The sequence below is a fragment of the Mercenaria mercenaria genome, chromosome 9 (assembly GCF_021730395.1).
Source record: "Mercenaria mercenaria strain notata chromosome 9, MADL_Memer_1, whole genome shotgun sequence".
Lineage (NCBI taxonomy): Eukaryota > Metazoa > Mollusca > Bivalvia > Venerida > Veneridae > Mercenaria > Mercenaria mercenaria.
This window is the reverse complement of record NC_069369.1, coordinates 29302253-29320589: the sequence shown is the minus strand read 5'-3', so window position 1 is coordinate 29320589 and position 18337 is coordinate 29302253. Positions and strand designations below refer to the sequence as shown.

General features: G+C 35.8%; 1 protein-coding gene across 1 annotated transcript in view; it reads left to right on the top strand.

Moving 5' to 3' along the window:
* The window catches only part of LOC128559444 (fumarylacetoacetate hydrolase domain-containing protein 2-like), a 48809-nt gene extending 30683 nt beyond the window's left edge, over nt 1-18126 (top strand). Inside the window, exons 6-7 of the mRNA XM_053551116.1 lie at nt 16748-16835; nt 17760-18126. Coding sequence (XP_053407091.1) covers nt 16748-16835; nt 17760-17822 — 151 coding nt within the window. The 3' untranslated portion in view covers nt 17823-18126. The remainder of the gene's footprint in view (nt 1-16747; nt 16836-17759) is intronic.
* Nucleotides 18127-18337: the final 211 nt, after the last annotated feature.

Here is an 18337-nt window from a genome sequence, read left to right as displayed (position 1 = left end):
TGCCCCATCTGCAGATTCATTATTACTCGCAGACTGAAAAGATGCTGTAGATTTATCATTCATTAAAGGGTTTAATCCTGCCTTGAATTCAATGCTGCTTTGCAGACCGTATTTCTGCTGCAGATATATCAATGCTTGCAGACCGTATTTCTTCTGCAGATGCATCGTTGCTTGCAGACCGTATTTCTTCTGCAGATGTATCATTGCTTGCAGACCGTATTTCTGCTGCAGATGTATCATTGCTTGCAAAAAAATTTTCCGCTGTAGATGTATCATTGCTTGCAGACCGCATTTCTGCTACAGATGCATCGATGCTTGCAGACCGTATTTCCGCTGCAGATGTATCATTGCTTGCAGACCTGTATTCTGCTGCAGATGTATCATTGCATGCCGACCATATTTCTGTTGCAGATTTATCATTGCTTACAGACAGTATTTCTGATTCTGTTTCATAATTGCATGTTGGTTTCATTTCTGATGCAGATTCTTCGTTTCTCGCGGTCTGAATTCTTGTTGAAGATTCATTACTGACTGCGAACTGAAGGCTTGCTGTCGATTCTTCAATGAGTGCAGCATGTAACCCTGATGCCGATTCATCTTGTTCGTTGTGTGCAAATTGAATTTTAACTGAACATACACCACTGCTTTCGGACTGGCATATGGCTATCTGATTTCTGTTGGCTGAGCAGATTTGTTTTGCAGATATGTGTCTCGTTAAAGATTCGTAGCTGTTTATAGACTGTTGTATTGTCACAAGACCATCCACATTATGTGTTTCATGAACAGTTCCATCATCAAATCCAGGGTTCAAATCAATGCCATTAAGTTGTTCATGTCTTTTATGTAATTTTCCAATACAGAGTCTTATCCCGGTCAGAAAAACAAGCAGACCAACTGTGCATATCGTTGCCAGTACAGATCGCCAGAGCAAGGGATCAACATCATCTCCATCGTTAGCATTAGCGACTTCATCTGCATGTTGAATTTTTACGTTAGACCTCGACACTTGCCTATAACTAGCTCTTTTTTCATTGAAGAAAACATTGTTACTACTGTCGGGTATTTCCTTGAAAGCTTTATTTATACAAGATATTGTCCGTTCTTCTTCATTTACTGTGATTTTGAAATAATCTGGGGATAAAAGAATAGCATCAGTTTCAAAAATACGGATTTGATTAACACCCTGTTGTTGGAATTCATCATCATTCAGATTCGTTCGATAACAAAGAGATGATTCTGATATGACAACCTCGGTAGCATTTTCAATACCTAGGTTTTCCGTGATTTCTGTTGTTGAGCTGATGAGGCGATATGTCTCTGGAAAACCGTAAGGCTTTAAATTCGTCCAAATAATTGAAGAGCTAAAACAAATTCCAATTGTCTCGTTTTTAATTTCTCCTTCCATGTGTAGGGATAAATTTATCTTTTTAACACGAAGCACAAAGTTATTCACAAATTCTAAAACAGACGTATAGTTTCTTCCGTAAACGTTTTCTTCTACGATTAATTCAATCAAGTACGGTTTTGTAGTGTCCAATTTTCCTGGTAGTGTCTGGCTGCTCCACAGATGAAACTTAAAATTCGTTTCGCCTAATCGATCAGAAAGGAAACTGTAGATACTAGAGGAAACACTCTTTTCAAAATCATGTTGTTCAGCGTGTTTGATAGAATCCGGAACAAGCAATTTTAACCTAACTGTGTAAAAGATACCTTTCACCAATCCAAACACTGAAACACAAATCCCTTTCTTTACGAAGAAGTACAAAGGGCACAGGACATGTCGACATCTGTCCTGAAATAATCAAATGGTTTGGTAATTACATTTTGTACACTGATGGTTGAATGAGGAAAGTCAAATCAATAGGATTGGGTTTTTAGAATCTGTGACCAGTTCTAGATGCATATGGGAATACCCGACTCAGGTGTTACTAATTAAACAGCAACGCTCCAAATCAGTATCCCGAAAGCCAGACCTTAGACAAGTGTTTGTTTTTCAACAAACCGCATTCTACAAATGAGCCGCACCATGAGAAAACTAACATAGTGCATTTGTGACCAGCATGGATACAGACCAGCCTGCGCATCTGCACAGTCTGGTCAGTATTCATGCTGTTCGTTAACGGTTTCCCTGATTGCAATAGGCTTTGAAAGTGGACAACATTGATCCTGACCAGACTGCGTGGATGCGCAGGCTGGTCTAGATACATTCTGGTCGCAAATGCACTATGTTGGTTTCCTCATGGTGCGGCTCAAATAAAAGAATAAATAACATAAAACTATTCCAAGCACTATATTCTTTTCGGCGTATATTTAAACGATGTCATTCGCCACTACATGTTCCAAATTCCAAATTCAAAAGCCTGGTGATACTTCTCAAAATATAAAAATGCTATTTGCAGCAAAACTTCAAACATGTGCAAATGATAGCTTAATGTCTAATAATCGAAATCACAGGCACGAATATCGGACCTGGGACAAAAAATATGACCAGACTGATAAAATCCCTTGTTTTCATCCTAAATAAGTTCAAATGAAAAATAGGTAGTGAAATATGATCCCCTTTAAAAAGATAAAAAAGAACTTCTTGAAATTTATTTTCTTTATAATTAAGACCAGTCAACTAGTATATATCAAGTTTGATGTTAGAGTCGGAATACATAAATATTTATCTATTTTTCTGACAGGTTCTTTCCTGATTTTCGATTGCTCCTAGTCACTTTTTGAAATATGGTTGTGACTAGCATTTCACAATGGGTGACAGAACTTCGGAGCGAAAATCAGAGTTCGGTCGGAAGAAGAGGCAGATATATCCTATCATTATGGAATAATTTAAGCCGTTTTCAATCTAGTATTAATACGGCGATAAGCAAGATCTAATGAAGGTCAATTTCAGCTGTACCATTACTTTGAGATTTAGTATTAATATCAACTGATGACATGTTATTAATTGTTATCTTGAGAAAACCCCCAACTTCTGACCGAAGTACATGTTACTTTTCTACTAGCTCTATTTACTGCACAAGACTAAACCTTACATTCTGAGAAAAACTAATCAAATAGATTTTACACCAAATCAAAGTAAGAAAATGTTGTTCCACATGAAAATTATATACAAAATAATAAACACTGACCAACAAAAATTAAGGATAAATAAAAATATAATCTGAGACAATTACAAGAGATGATAGACTATTCGGAACATCTTGATATGCAATACTATTTTAGACTTTAGATATAAAAGCATTTGATACGGTTGAGTGGCACTTCCTTTTTATCGTACTTTTGGTTTCATATCGACTTTTATTCAGTGTAATAAAACACTTGATTTTAATAGCAAGCCCCGCATTCAAAAGCTTAAATCATGGCAAGGTATATGACAATGTTGTCCAATTTAGGTCACTCTCATTATATTGGTCGCAGAAGTAATGGCTTTCAATATTTAGGAACTTGAATGATATTGCAGGCATAACAGTAAATTCAGAAATATGAAAAAAATCAGTAAACATTTCGCAGTTAGCAGACGATACTACTTTATTCTGGGAAAGAAACATTGAGAAAGCGCTTGAAATACTTTCAGAGTTTTGGATTAAAATCAAACAAAAATTCGTAATCGTAGAGATAAACAAGTGGATATTTAATTATCTTTAGAATGGTAAACGTTTTTATGTTTTATTTGTAATCAATCAAGTGGAAACTTAGTAACATGTGTTTGCAGAATGTCCAAAAACAGATAATTTATAGACGGATGTCTACAATGTACTTAAATCTTGTGGCATATGCAATAATCAGCAACTACAAGATTTCAGACTCGAAATGATATTACCTTAATATCATATTGTCTCTTGTCGGATTCTGCATTTCATAAAGCTTATTTCATTAGTAATTGCCGATGTAGTTAACCTGTTTAAATTGTAATACAGAAATATGTTTAACTATTGCATAATCTGGCATGTTTTGATAATCGATAATGAACTCCATACTGGCTGGCAACCACCAAATCCGAACGACCACCAAACCGGACAGTCCCGTAAACGCTTTATTTCGGATTTTACCTTCTTATCTGAATACGATCAAATGAACGCTTGATTTTCAACAACACAGGGAAGATACAACAGTTACATTTATGTATTTTACAAGAAATGCTATATTTCATTTCGTCTGCACTCACTAAGCATGTTTACGTGTTAGGGAGAGTCGGAAGTGGCGCAGTGCGCATGCGCAGTATTTCCGTAGAGTCCCGCCATTAAATCTAAAGGTCCCATGCAAATTTGAGGTAAGCAGACGAGACGTTTAGAAAACACTTAAACCGAGGAAATACAGCTTTGATAATATAGTGTATGTTTTTAATACACCCTAAAACATATATCTTAGTCGAAAGAAATACAATCAAATAATCGATTCGATAGAGGTAATTCAATGACTCAGACACTGTACAACTACTTTCCCTTGGTTGAAAATAAAGTTTCTATTTATTGTTGAACGTAAATTCAAAATCAATAAGGTGACAACTCACTGTCCATAAACATGGTACTGTTTGACCTTAAAACAACGTGATTTGGTGGCCCTTCGTTCGGGCCTCAAAAATGTCTTGGGAAGAGAACCTAGCTTTGTCCACGTGAAATTTCAACCACAAGATAGATCTATCTCCCGATTTATCGTGAAAAATATGCCCAAAGTGTCCGATTGTAGGACGCTAGCCAGTGTATGTTTCTTTGTGCTTTTTTATATATCAATTTGTTTTGTAAAATGATTGCTTGAATAAAATAAACATAACCAAATACACTCAATCAAGGTCAAATTATACGTATACCCACATATTTTGTCCGATTAAGACGTACCTTATTGCTGTCATAAATAAACCCTTTAGGGCAATGAACATTGCCTGCTTCGTTCGGAAAGAATCGTCCAATTATCTGATCCTTGAAAACCTGTTCAGATATCGTATTTGCGTCACTGTCTGTTGAATCAATCTGTTCTATCTTAGCAGAGTTCATATTAAGCGAAACTGCGAAATTTACCTTTATAGGACTAAAGCAGCGCTCTTGAAACTTCTGTCCATTACATACCATGCAATGATAATTCTTGTACGTTCTGACGCCTGTCATTACTTTAATTGGCCATGAGTAACCCATACAAAACTTTTCAGTTTCACTGCCATGATATTCCTTATTACAAGTGTCGATGATGTTGTCTACTTCACAAGACTGAAGTTCCGTGAAGTTGTTCTTTGCCATATTCAAGTGAAAGGCGATATTGCATGCTCGTTTCTTTACTGAAATAGTTTCTGCAGCAAGTTCAAATGGGTCACGCACCAAGTAATACGGAAATAGGAACCGCGTCGCTCCGCATTCTAACCACACATCCCATACTACAGACACACTTTTCGGGCCTCTGTTGCACAGTTCGCAGTAATGATTCTTATATGTCAGTCCTGTAACAGTATCAGAAACTGGTATATGATTGAGCAATGATACTGTACTTGAAAATTCAAAATTTGATTCGCAGTTAAATCTGATAACGTCATCTTTAAAAGTATCCGGACAGGAACCAATCATCATATACCCATAGGTGTTAATCAGGTTCCCAAACTTTATCTTTATACAAACTTTTCTTTCCCTAGTCCGATTTGAAGACGGTTTCTGTACAGTAAGTAAATGCGTATGTGATTCCGTAATTTCGGCGTCCGGGCAGCATGTACCATGTGTCTTGCATGTGTTATCACACGAGCACTCTTGACAACACGGTACCCGAGTTCCGTACTTGGGTTTTCTATAAACAGAACTGTTTGACTTCGTACAAAGAGATATGTATGAACACAGTTCTGCTTGTTTCATAATCATCTCTAATTTCCGACTGGTCACGTCAGAATGTGCAGCTTTGTTCAATCCTACGGCAAATCCAGGAATAACTAAAGCACATAAAAACAGTGAGTTCAACATTATTTCGAGTAGGACCACATGAAATCTGCACATTTTATTGTCTATTGTCTACTTTATATACTTTTATATACTATCTGTCTTAGAATATAATAATTATCATAAAGGTGTTCCAGTAACAGTGGTTCTTCATTTTCTGGTTTTCTAACCTTCGTGTTGTCCGAATGTGATTTAACGAAACACTGTAGTAATTCCAGTTACAATAAAACGACGGAAAAACAAAATTTTCAACATTCTTTTGAAATAAAATACGTCATCATATAGTGTTACAGAGATGATCAGTTATCTGCAAAGTTTGAAATATTGTATGCGACTATCATTTTCTGCTTCTGAATAAATACACTACGAGGCATTACTACCTGTAACTATGGTTACATTGTATAGAAGACATGCTATATCAGGTACAATTATACACTTGTAATTCATCTACGTCTGTATTTGAAAAGTTCTCTCTGTCTGTTTTTGGGGCTTTGTCTCGCTCTGTCCCTCTGGTCAGATCGCTCTGTGTCTGTACCAGTAGAGGATGATCTCGCGGCCTGTGTGGCTGCAGTTGCTATATTTAAAGCGCCTTTGAACGTGTTTATCATGAAAAGGGCGCTATATAAATCTAGTATTATATATATAATCTAAAGTGATCGATTTAAGAATTATATATTAAATTGAAGCATACATTATGCATTTTTTTTTTGTATTTGTCAGAGGATGGGATGTTGACACTACAGTAATACGTTTACCTCGGCCTTCACAAAAAACTAAGCATTCCAGAAATGTTGCCGTCTGCTAAATTTGAATGTACATTTGTAATTACAAGACAAAAGTACTATAATTCAGGATAAATCTCTTTCAATTGTATTTGTAAACATCATTAATGCTTATATATTATAATGGATTTATACAGCATCCTTATCATGATAAAAACGTGCAGAAACGCTTTACATAGCACAAAGGCAGCCACTTATGACGTTAAATTCATCCTATACTAGTACAGACACAGAGCGGTCTGACCAGAAGTAGAGAGTGAGACAAAGCCCCCAGAGGAGAGAGAGAGAGAGAGAGAGGGTGAGAAATCCTTTAAATACAAGCCTGAACGGCTAATTTAGCCTAGCTCTTTGCGGATAGGATAGACAGTTTGGTTCTTTAACGTACTTGGTGTATAGCACCACAAGACGCGAAGCCGTCTTTCCTGGGGAGAACCAGAACCTCCATTGCCTCTTAGTTAGGTTGGCGACACTCGAGAGCATCTCAGAAATTCCCAGTGCTTGGACCAGGATAGGAAATCCTGGACTTCTGAATTGATTGTCAAGCGTGTTACCACTAAACCACCAGGCCACCCAAATAATTAATAACTTCTCTTTCATGTAAATTTAACGTTAAATTTCTTAGCCAAAAGGAAACCTCCTTTAGGTGTACATTTTATTAAAGCATGTCTTCCTTTATACCGTATTTCTATATATGCAGTTCCTTATCGCAGCTTGGATCTATTGGCACTACAACAAGTTCTAGTATGAAACCGCCGCTTATCTTTATCGTTGGTAATTCTTATTGGACGTAACATTTATTTCGCGTATTCGTATATACTGAAATGCATTCAAATGCACTTTTTAGTGTTATTTCCTAGGAAGTGCATAAATAACAGAATATATTGAATACCACTTGTAATGGGACATAATTACTTAATGTTTGTATTCTGATACCAGTTTAATCCATATTGGTCTTTACATAGGTAGGAGTCCGTGCAAAAAGGTACCTATCTCCATTTGCTAAAACTGGAAAAACTCAGTTTGGTAAAATTTTGGTAAGTGTGATATTTTCCAAAATAATTACAGCTATAGATTGTATACTATTTAAACAGTCATATTACCAAGTTTCGTGTATTTTGCGCAATTAATATCATTTTTATAACAAAAAAATGTTGTTTCTGTCGATTTTGATTTTGCAATAAGCGTTCTAAGTCAATGGAGTTGTGCAACAAGGGTTCTAAGTCCAAGGAGTTGTGCAACAAGGGTTCTAAGTCCAAGGAGTTGTGCAACAAGGGTTCTAAGTCCAAGGAGTTGTGCAACAAGGGTTCTAAGTCAATGGAGTTGTGCAACAAGGGTTCTAAGTCCAAGGAGTTAGGACCATTGTTGCATTTAAACCATGATCTGCGCCTCATTTTGCCTAAATAAATCAATGAAATATATTAATTTCACATACCTGATGACTTTTAAAAATATTGATTTAGTGCAATTATATTAGGCCTGTGTTCTTTTTATTATCCGAAACAGCCGTCAAAGCCCTGAACTCTCTGATGTCAAATCATTGTGAAGTTAGACCCAATATTTACCATTTTTACTCTTAAACAGAAGATCATGCTGCTTTGGGGTGGGGGAGTGGGGGGGGGGGGGGGGGGGGGGGGCGGCGCGTGTAAGTGTAATCAGGTAGGAAAATGTTCTTTTTTATGCCACAAAGGTCCAAACTCTATTTTGACCAAAAACTGGAGGTACCTTTTTGAACGGATCCCTTATTAGACGTATATACATTTCACGTGTAATAACGATTGGATATAACTCAAAATGCGTACAACCTCGCTGATTGCTATAGATAACCGGTGTTTGGATATTTTAGCGAAAGTACTATCTATTATAACTGCAGATATGCAAGCTTTAATTGGGGTCAATAGCGGGGTGACAATATATGCAACAAGTACAAACGTTGGTACAAGATGCAGCATTTAATGAAACTCCACGCCAAAGCAGTGTACGTAGTACTGGTAGAACGGGAGATGATTTAATGATACTGGTGTCTTTGTTATAGACCCAAGGCAAACAGACAGTCTGATGGGGTTTCATGAAAATTGGAGAAAAAAACATTGCCTTTGTAGTGTGAGCAGGACTTTTATTCTTTGTATTAAATGACTGATCATGAATCATATGCGAAAATGACCTCTAAGTTTCGTTATATGGAATGAAATGTATTGCATACATAAGGTTGTGCTTAAAATCAGACTTACACAAACTTAACTCAGATGTTATCAAGACCATTATTCAGATAAATGTCTAATCAGGAATGTGGGCTCTATATAATACTTTCAAGTTAAATTATGAAATTATGAGGAATGACTAAGATGTATAATGAATGAAACACAACGAACAACATTTTATCCCGCCTATGGGCGTGACATTCACAGTTTAAGAGGAGCCAGGAAAATATAACCCAAGTGTTGTATGTTGATGATTACGTTGGCACATTAACTTAGAGGGTACTGTTGTTGTTGTTGTTGTTGTTTTCTTCACCTCCTCATTAAGAGAATAGCTTCTGAATACGCAGCAATGAATATAAACAGTTCACTACTATAAACACCTTTACCACTATATGCAGTAATATACTGATCAACTGGTACTTTGGAAGGCCAAACAGTCAATGTTGTGCAATCAGCTACCTCTCAAGAAAGACCATTGTTCTTATATTGCTAAAAGTAAGGTAAGAAACCTACATTGAGACAATAGAGCAAAGATACTTTAAAAAGTCACCTTGGTTCAAAGGCCAGTTTTTGCCTAAATGTTAGGTGACATTTGTACAAAGTTCGACTGTAATTAGGTATATCAAACATTAAAGACATAAATAGTTTTAACTTAAGAAAAATAAAGTATAAAACTAAAACTAAATCAAAGTATAAAACTAAAAATATAAGACACTGTTTACCCCAGACGTACGGACTGTGTAATAAGTTTGGTGATGATAACCGAAAGAGGAATGGGCATAGCCTAGATAACATGACAGAGCTTTGTACCTTTAAGGAATTTCAGAGCGAGTTATAAACGTAATACATAGAAATAACGACATAATAACAACACGATACACAACAACAAATGTATAACTATCCCTAACAAATGCTTATACAGAAGTAGCAGTACCAAACGTACTTATATACAATACAATCCAATAAAAGAAACACAATAAAATGGGTTTAAAAATTAGCATGAATTAACTTTACAAAGCAGTAAAAAAGGCCATCACAAATACTTCGCGCCTGTGGGCTCGGAGAATAACAAGTAATAAACACGACAACGTTCTCAGAACACAGCACCACTACACTAAACCTCTTATTGCAATGAATGTTTGGATGTGAACATCATGGTATTATACATAACAAGAGCTGTCAGAGGACAGACACGCTCGACTATCCAAAAGTCTTGTCACCAAAAGAGTAAAATGTATGAAAACCAACTTTGTGACAAAGCAAATTAAAGTTATGTAGCCTGTGTATTGCAACTCAGTTCATCACAGTGTGTAAAATTATGAGATTTTTACTCATATACCGGCTTACATACAAAAACTTCACTAACTTATAGTTATGGAACCTGTGCATTACATGTCATATTATCAAAGTAAACAAGTGTGTGAAGTTTTATTAATAATATTTTACCGCAAATTGTTACCTTGGTACCATCTTACGTACAAAAAGTAAAAAAAAATATTGCTAAATCAAGAAGGGATTTAACTTAGTAAATATGCAAAAGGAAAGGAGTTATGAAACCAGAGTTATGCAAGTAAGATTATAACAGTGAACAAGTGTGTGAAGTTTCCAAGTTTCTCACGAATTGTAACAGAGATACCATACAAACAATTAACCAAGTCCTGACGGGGACTCTGACGCCGACAAACGAAAGCGTGCAAAAGCTCTACCCGTTCTCCGAATAGTCGAGCTAAAATACATAGAGAATTGTTCTACATGCTATCTATAACGTTTGTTAATTTCAATTTTAATGGGTTTCGTAGACATATGTCTGTCTTTAGGCAAAATCGTTTGTAACATTACCAAAAATTACACAAGAAGAATATGGAAAAGTAGGAAATAAATTATAAGTTTGTAATGCAAAGCATGCGCAACAAGAATCAATACACAAGGATCATGGCGATATAATTTTATATCCATTTTGCCACTGTTACAGCTGTACGTTTGATTTTATTGTGTTTTCAATATTGTCAACAACTTACGTGCAATTTATTACTAAGGTGACTAATACGTCAAATGGGATTGGTATGTTTTAACGTATTTGCAACTTGGGTATACACAGACCATGACAAAAAATTGAATTAACTGTGTTGACTGTGTTGACTGTTGATTGCTTTTCACAACTTATAGCCTACTCGTTAAATAAGATGGTTTTCTACCATTTGCGTTCTCTTGTGCGTTGAATTATATGGTATGTGTTATTTTTATGATTGTCGCCATGTGCGGTCAAAACAAAAAATTAATTTTATTACCTGGTTGCCAGTTCTAGTCTAGATAAAGTACGTAACACATGATACTCCGCCTGAAATATTACTCTTTAGTATCATGTTTAGAAAAATATATTCTAGATGACATAAAATATTTATAACATTAAATATGGAATAATACTACAAAAAATAAAATCTCAACCCAAAATCTAAAACATGTGAACTTTTGAATGAAAATTCAACTGTGTGGTTTCAGTCATTATTAGAATGTTTATATCTTTTTACTTTCACACACAAAAAATCTATTGAAAGCTAACCTTGGGAGCTTCCATCCATCTACTATGGACTTCATCAGCAAAATCTTTACATTGACTGAGGATTAAAATTAACACCGCCCGAGGGTGTGAGCGATGTTAATGCTGTGTCCAGTATGTTCGGTAACTGAAAACGGCCTCCGTCCCTGTTCAGCGCCGGCTTGTATGCTCTGATGTACACCACTTCCTTGACCCCCCTTTCAAACCAAGAGGGTTCCCGGTCAAGAATAGGCAAGGATTCCAATGAGACAGCGTGACCTGGGCTGTCCTGGTGTATGTGGCTTGATACCCCGCTACTACTAGTACTAGGTCGTCTATGTTCTATGAATCTTTCTCTCAGTGTTCGTTCCCTTTCACCTATATAGTCCTTGTTACATTGAAACTTTTAATGTCCTTCACATTTTATATGGAAAATTGGGCCGCTGATTTCTTGTTTTATCCTTTGGTTTCACAAGGATTTGTCTAAGAGTGCGCTGTGGTTTGAAACACACATTTATGTTGTGTTTATTGAATATTCTCTTTAGATGTTCACTTTTTCCTTTCATGTATGGGATGATGACGCTTCCCTTTGAAACTTTTTGGAATCCGTGCGTATTCTTGACCGGGAACCCTCTTGGTTTGAAAGGGGGGTAAAAGATGCGGTGTACATCAGAGCATACAAGCCGGTGCTGAACAGGGACTGTGACTGTTTTCAGGTACCGCACATATGGGACACAGCATTACATACCTCTTCCTTTGTTAGAAAGGGATATATATTTTCCTGAAAGACCTCTTTGAACAAAAGATGTCTCGTGCAGAAGTCTAGCTGTTCTGGCCCAAACCTGAGCACGTGAAAAAGTGATGAAATAGCATATTAATCGGTAATGAAATAGTGATGAAAATAAAACGGATTTTCAAGAAAAATGTGCGTTATTTTGTCATCCTTTCTTGTTACTAAATGCACTTTACATGTATGCACGATTAAGATTAGAAAAATCCCAATTTCTATATAAAGCCGTAAAAGATTAAAGAAAAAAATAAGTATGTGGAATCAAAATATATAGTAAGTGGAGATACAGAGAATAACCGCTCAACCACTGAGGCAGACATAAATGTTTAACAGTTATAAAATCGAATGTATCATTCATCCTCAATATCATGTTTACTTACACTTTTACACGTGATAACATGTTTCATTGTATATTATATATATGAGCCGTGCCATGGGAAAACCAACATAGTGGCTTTGCGACCAGCATCCGCGCAGTCTGGTCAGGATCCATGCTGTTCGCTAACAGCTTCTCCGATTTCAATAGGCTTTAAAAGCGAACAGCATGGAGCCTGAACAGACTGCGCGGATGCGCAGGCTGGTCTGGATCCATGCTGGTCGCAAACCCACTATGTTGGTTTTCTCATGGCACGGCTCATATGTATATGACGATGTGCTATGTACAAGTCTAAATAAAACGTAGTTTTATATCTTTATTTATATCAAATTATATGTATATGTAATTATATGTTGTATGCAAGAATGAAACGTAAATAGAGATATAAAACTGCGATGATCAAAGAAAATGTATATTTCAAGTTTATGAAAAATCTATAAGAAAAAGATAAATTCGTAGTACAATATAATGATTGGGATTGTAATGCGAGTAGTAATGAAGATGAAAATGTGAAAAATGGTTAGTCTGATGCTTCAACCTATCACAAGTGATGATGATGAAGATGGTGAAGAAGAAGAAAAAGATGATGATGATGATGGTAATGATGATGTTGATGAGGATGATGATGATGCTAGCAAGAAAAGAATGATTAAACTAGTTGATTTTCTTATTTTATATCCCTTCTCTTTATTTTGTATAGACGCTTCACTACAAAATTCGTTGCAATTAGTATGTATTGTGTTGATCCCACCAACTGTTTTTTTTTTCAATACACCTTTTTCTCACTCGTTTCATTTACATAATTTCATGTACTTATCATTATTATCAATCTACAGTCGACATATTCCTCAACACTACTGTCACCATTGTATAACTAATAGTTGTTATCGATGTAATGATTCCACTTTTAAAAAATCCTGCCAATATATCATATAAGCTTTTCCATTCTTTTTTCTGTAATTCCCTGCAGAATTTGTTTCTGTATATACAACCTATGTCGAAAATACATATTTATTCGTAACATTGTCTAACATACCCCTCATCTAAATAGACTGATGATAAAAGTATAACAATTGTAACTTCGTTTTAGCCTTGGAATTTACAGATATTGTATAATATTAAACAAAATGGTTACCTTATAATTACTTCTTCTTGTCTGGGGAATAAGATCAAATTTGTACAAAAATAATGATCATTCCCGGTTGCATGTGTCTATAATCCACTACTGCACGTCAATATGAAGTAAGAACATTTTTAACGACATATTGCACAGTTTTCTATATGTATATAGGCAAACATTTTTCTACGGACAGAATTTTTTTAAAACTTTGTGTGACTGAGAATCAAGTTTAAAACGGAAATATGTATTAAAAATTATAGGTACCGGGGCTTGATCTTGAATTATCTGCCCTTTAAAATAGATTTTTCAGTATTTTCCGAGGTAATTCATGACCAAGACTGGGTACCTATGATTTGTTTTATTTCATATTTCTGTTTTTGATTTGATTCTCTGTCAGTAAAGACAGTTTAAAGAAGAAATTCTGTCCGTAAGAAAAGTTTGTCCCATGTCAATATAGACACTGTGGCACTATGAATGTCCTTAACTAAGAACATGACAAAGTCCTGGTCTTTCCGATGGACCAAATTTCTCCAAACTTTGTATACTGACTGTACATGAAGTCTAAAACAAAAATATAATTAAAATGCACAGTTTCCTTGCCTTGATATTGAATTATCTGTCCTTGAAAATTGGATTTTTTTTAGTATTTTCTGATTTTCAAGGGCAGATAATTCAAGATCAAGTCCCGGTACCTACGATTTTAAGACAAGTTTCCGTTTTAAACTTGACTCTTAGTCAGTACACAAAATTTAAAGAAATTATGTCCGTAGGAAAATTTTTGCCTATATATATAATTATATAGAAAACTGTGCGATATGTCTTTAAAACTGATTTCAATCCATTCAAATTTGTTGACTATTCTTGCATGTTGCGTTCAAGAATCATGTCGCCATCAGAAAGGTCACTGGCATGGCTGGTTAGTTGACTTGTTACGGTTGTTCGTATCTGGCCACGAACATTGTAATGTATTGTGGCATTTGATTCTAAAATAACTTGCCACTATTACGTGTTATTACCTTATGGACAGATAAAAGGTGAATGCGTACGTACCACGGAAGAGCATTAGTGCCAGTTGCTTTTTTTTATTAACTCGAAATTTCGAGATACTAACTCGAAATTTTGACCAGTAACTTAACTCGGAATTTCGAGATACTGAGTCGAAATTTCGAGTTAATAAGTCGAAATTTCGAGTTAATTATAAATTCCTAGTAAATAAGTCGAAATTTTGAGTTAAGTAGCTCGAAATTTCGAGTTAATAACACGAAATTTCGAGTTAATAACACGAAATTTCGACTTTATATCTTGCCATTTTATCCGCAAAATCTGAAAGTCTGTCCGTCTGTCAGAGGCCAAAAATGTAATGGACGACTTTTGACACTTCGAAGGGGAATCATCTATCTACACCTCCATATATTGTACTCAACATGTAGAGACTTGAACATATACTACCATACATCAATGTATGACCTACCATAGCCTCTGGAGCTACTCCAGTTTTCAAACTGTATCCAGGATAAATACCTTCATTTACATATACAATGTATAGTATGTTCAGGTGGTAAGATATGATCAAAACAGTGAAATATTTTAAGTTTGAATACTTCCCGGTCATCTTCTATGACCTCTCCTCAAAATTTAGATCTATTCAGGTACCCAATCTTGGTCAGACTCATTACTACACGTTCATGTACGGTATTTTTATATTTCCTTGCCATACGGGCTCAAACTAGGTCGGAAACCTTCCAGACTTAAACATGGTTTAAATAATGACAAATTTTTATGAGCAAACGCTGCCCGAACATCTTAATCATATGACCCTGTAGGGCTACCCGATAGATACACCAGGTACCTAATCTTGGCCAGGACCTATATACACCAACGTAAACTATTGTAGTTAGTAACTCGAAATTTCGAGATAGCAACTCGAAATTTCGACTTAATAACTCGAAATTTCAAGTTATTGACTCGAAATTCCGAGATATTAACTCGAAACGACTTAGAAATTTCGAGTTAATACATAACATACATCTGGCACCAATGCTCTTCCGTAAATACTAGACTTTAGCTATTGTTAAAAAGTAGTTTGTGCGGCAAATAGCTTGGTTATGCAAGCTAGGATTTCAAAATTACATAAAATGAGCACAAAACCCTTCATAACGAGACGATGTGTCGCACGCCAGCTCAAAGGTCAAGGTCACGCTCGGTTTCCTATTATGTATGAACTATAATGATAAAACTTCTCCGTATCTGGTCAAGAACTTTGTAGTGCGTTTTGTGATTTCAAAATGTTTGACTAGAAATGAGTACTAAAAATCGGGTATCTTCGGCGATTATTGCCTAAGAATAATTAGTTTTGGAAGAAAAATGGCCGTTGAAAGGGGTCAGATACGGCGGTCGGGAGGCAATTTCGGTGGCCGCTGGCCGCGGACGTCAGGTGACCGCTGAAAAAAGTTATAAAATAGAGGAAGATCCGTCGGGGGCGTCATAAAATGGCCGCTGAACGGAGGTGACCGCTGATCGGAGGTGACCGTTAGTACAGGTTAGACTGTACAATGTTACAATTCAGTTGCGTAGGAGCAAATTCAAAGTTAGGGGCGGGGGAGCAATAGGGGCCGGCCAGCTAAACCTACCCAGATTTTCCCTGAAAATTTTCGTACAACCAAAAACAAAACGGTTCTTCTCCTTCAGTGACAATAGACATCAAATCAAACCCATATCAGTACATCTCAGATTGTATTTTTTCTCTTTATCTACTTTTTTTTCTGAGAAAAAAAAACAGTTTTTAGAGTAAAAAGTTGGGTGGCCAAACCATATGCTGGCCCCCACCCCCAAAATTGCATGCATTGCATGCATCCCCAATTCCCTGCTCCTACGCCTATGCAAATTATTATTATACTTAGATAGAGGAACTATACATCAAGACTACCAGATGTGTAGTCTGATAGCTTACCTGACGGAATATGTATATCTTATATATTGTATATGTGATATAATTAATTTTTGAACGTTTTCTCAATTTTTCATTTACAGATTTATTACACTGAAACCAGGAGATGTGATTTTGACGGGTTCCGCTCCAGGTGTAGGATACTGTAGAAAACCACCAGAATCTCTAGAGGTTTATTGTCTTTTTGAATCTTCAAGTGTTTTGCGGTCGCGACTTAAAAAGAATAAATTCCTCCTAGCTGACTTAAAAAAAAAACAACAACAACAAAAAAACAAAAACAAAACAAAAAACAGCTATATCTTTATGGCCTTAATTAAGTAGAGCATTTGTCACATATAATTGGGTGAAACGGCAGACATGACTCGTTTTGTCAGATTTTGATCTATTGATTGGTATAATATAAAGATACGTTGTAACAGGAAAATATTCCTAAATTTTCGAAGAAAACAGTGGTTTATTTTCTATAAATATTTCATTGTAAACCAAAAAGTAAATGTTCCATGTTTATGTTTTGAGTATTCTGTTGGCGTAACTTACTGCTGTCCGTTGCAATACACTGACGAAACTATAAACATACTGAAGAATTGGGCAAAAATCGATTCTATTATCTTTCCTTGTTTATTGAGATCAACGCTATACCTTGTTGTCTCCCTTCGACCGTCTAGCTAAATATCGATCACTATCGGATATTTTTTAGATCGTTATCAACGGTTACGGTTCGGCTATCTCCGCTTATCGTATCACGGGAGGTGCCGATCATAAAAAACAAGGATTATAGATTAGAGATCTCCTGTAAAAACGTAGTTGGAAGGGTGATTTCTTTTACACCAGTTTTAAGTACCGGTAAAACAACAACAGCAAATATAGTAATCAACTTGGTTTAATTCTGTTTTTCAATAATGTAAAATACGGAACGGAAAAAAGAAGACACTACGTTATTTATTCTTTTATTTTGCATGATCAAAGAGCTATAAAAAAGTGTTTTATACTTCTTTGGCATTGTATATGAAAATATGATCAATATTATATTATCTTCTTTATATTTTAGAAAAAAAACCCAACATTTTCAGAAGTACTTTATCTTTTATTTTTCAGAAAGGCCACATTGTTGAGGCGACGATTGAAAAAATCGGGACGATCATCACGAAAATTGTTTAAATCAGTTGTAAATCATACTGTGTCAATGAAGTGTCTCTTGTTTTATCTGAACTACCTGAAATGACATCATCGAATTTAGTCCCATGTTAAATATCTTTACTAAGTGGCATTTGTACGCAGAAATCGAAAAGAAACGGATACAATATCCGATATTATTCTATACCTATTTTATCTATCCAATGCGAACGTTCATTTGCAACACGTGACCGTACAATATATTACGGTATATTTGGATGCACGTACGTACAAAATCCTGTATTTTCTGTATTTGGACGCACGCGCGTACAAAGAATCCTGTAATTTCTGTATTTGGACGGTTCAACAGACCCATGTTAAACATACGATAAGACACAAAAATTAAGAAACAAAATGGAGAAGATTATGAATGGCAGCGGGCGGGCGGTCAGCATCCAAAACATGTCTGCTCTATAATTCAGTTTTCGTCGGATCTTCACCAAACTTGCTGACAATGTTTGTGGGCATTACATCTCGGCCATTTTCGATAACCAGCCAAA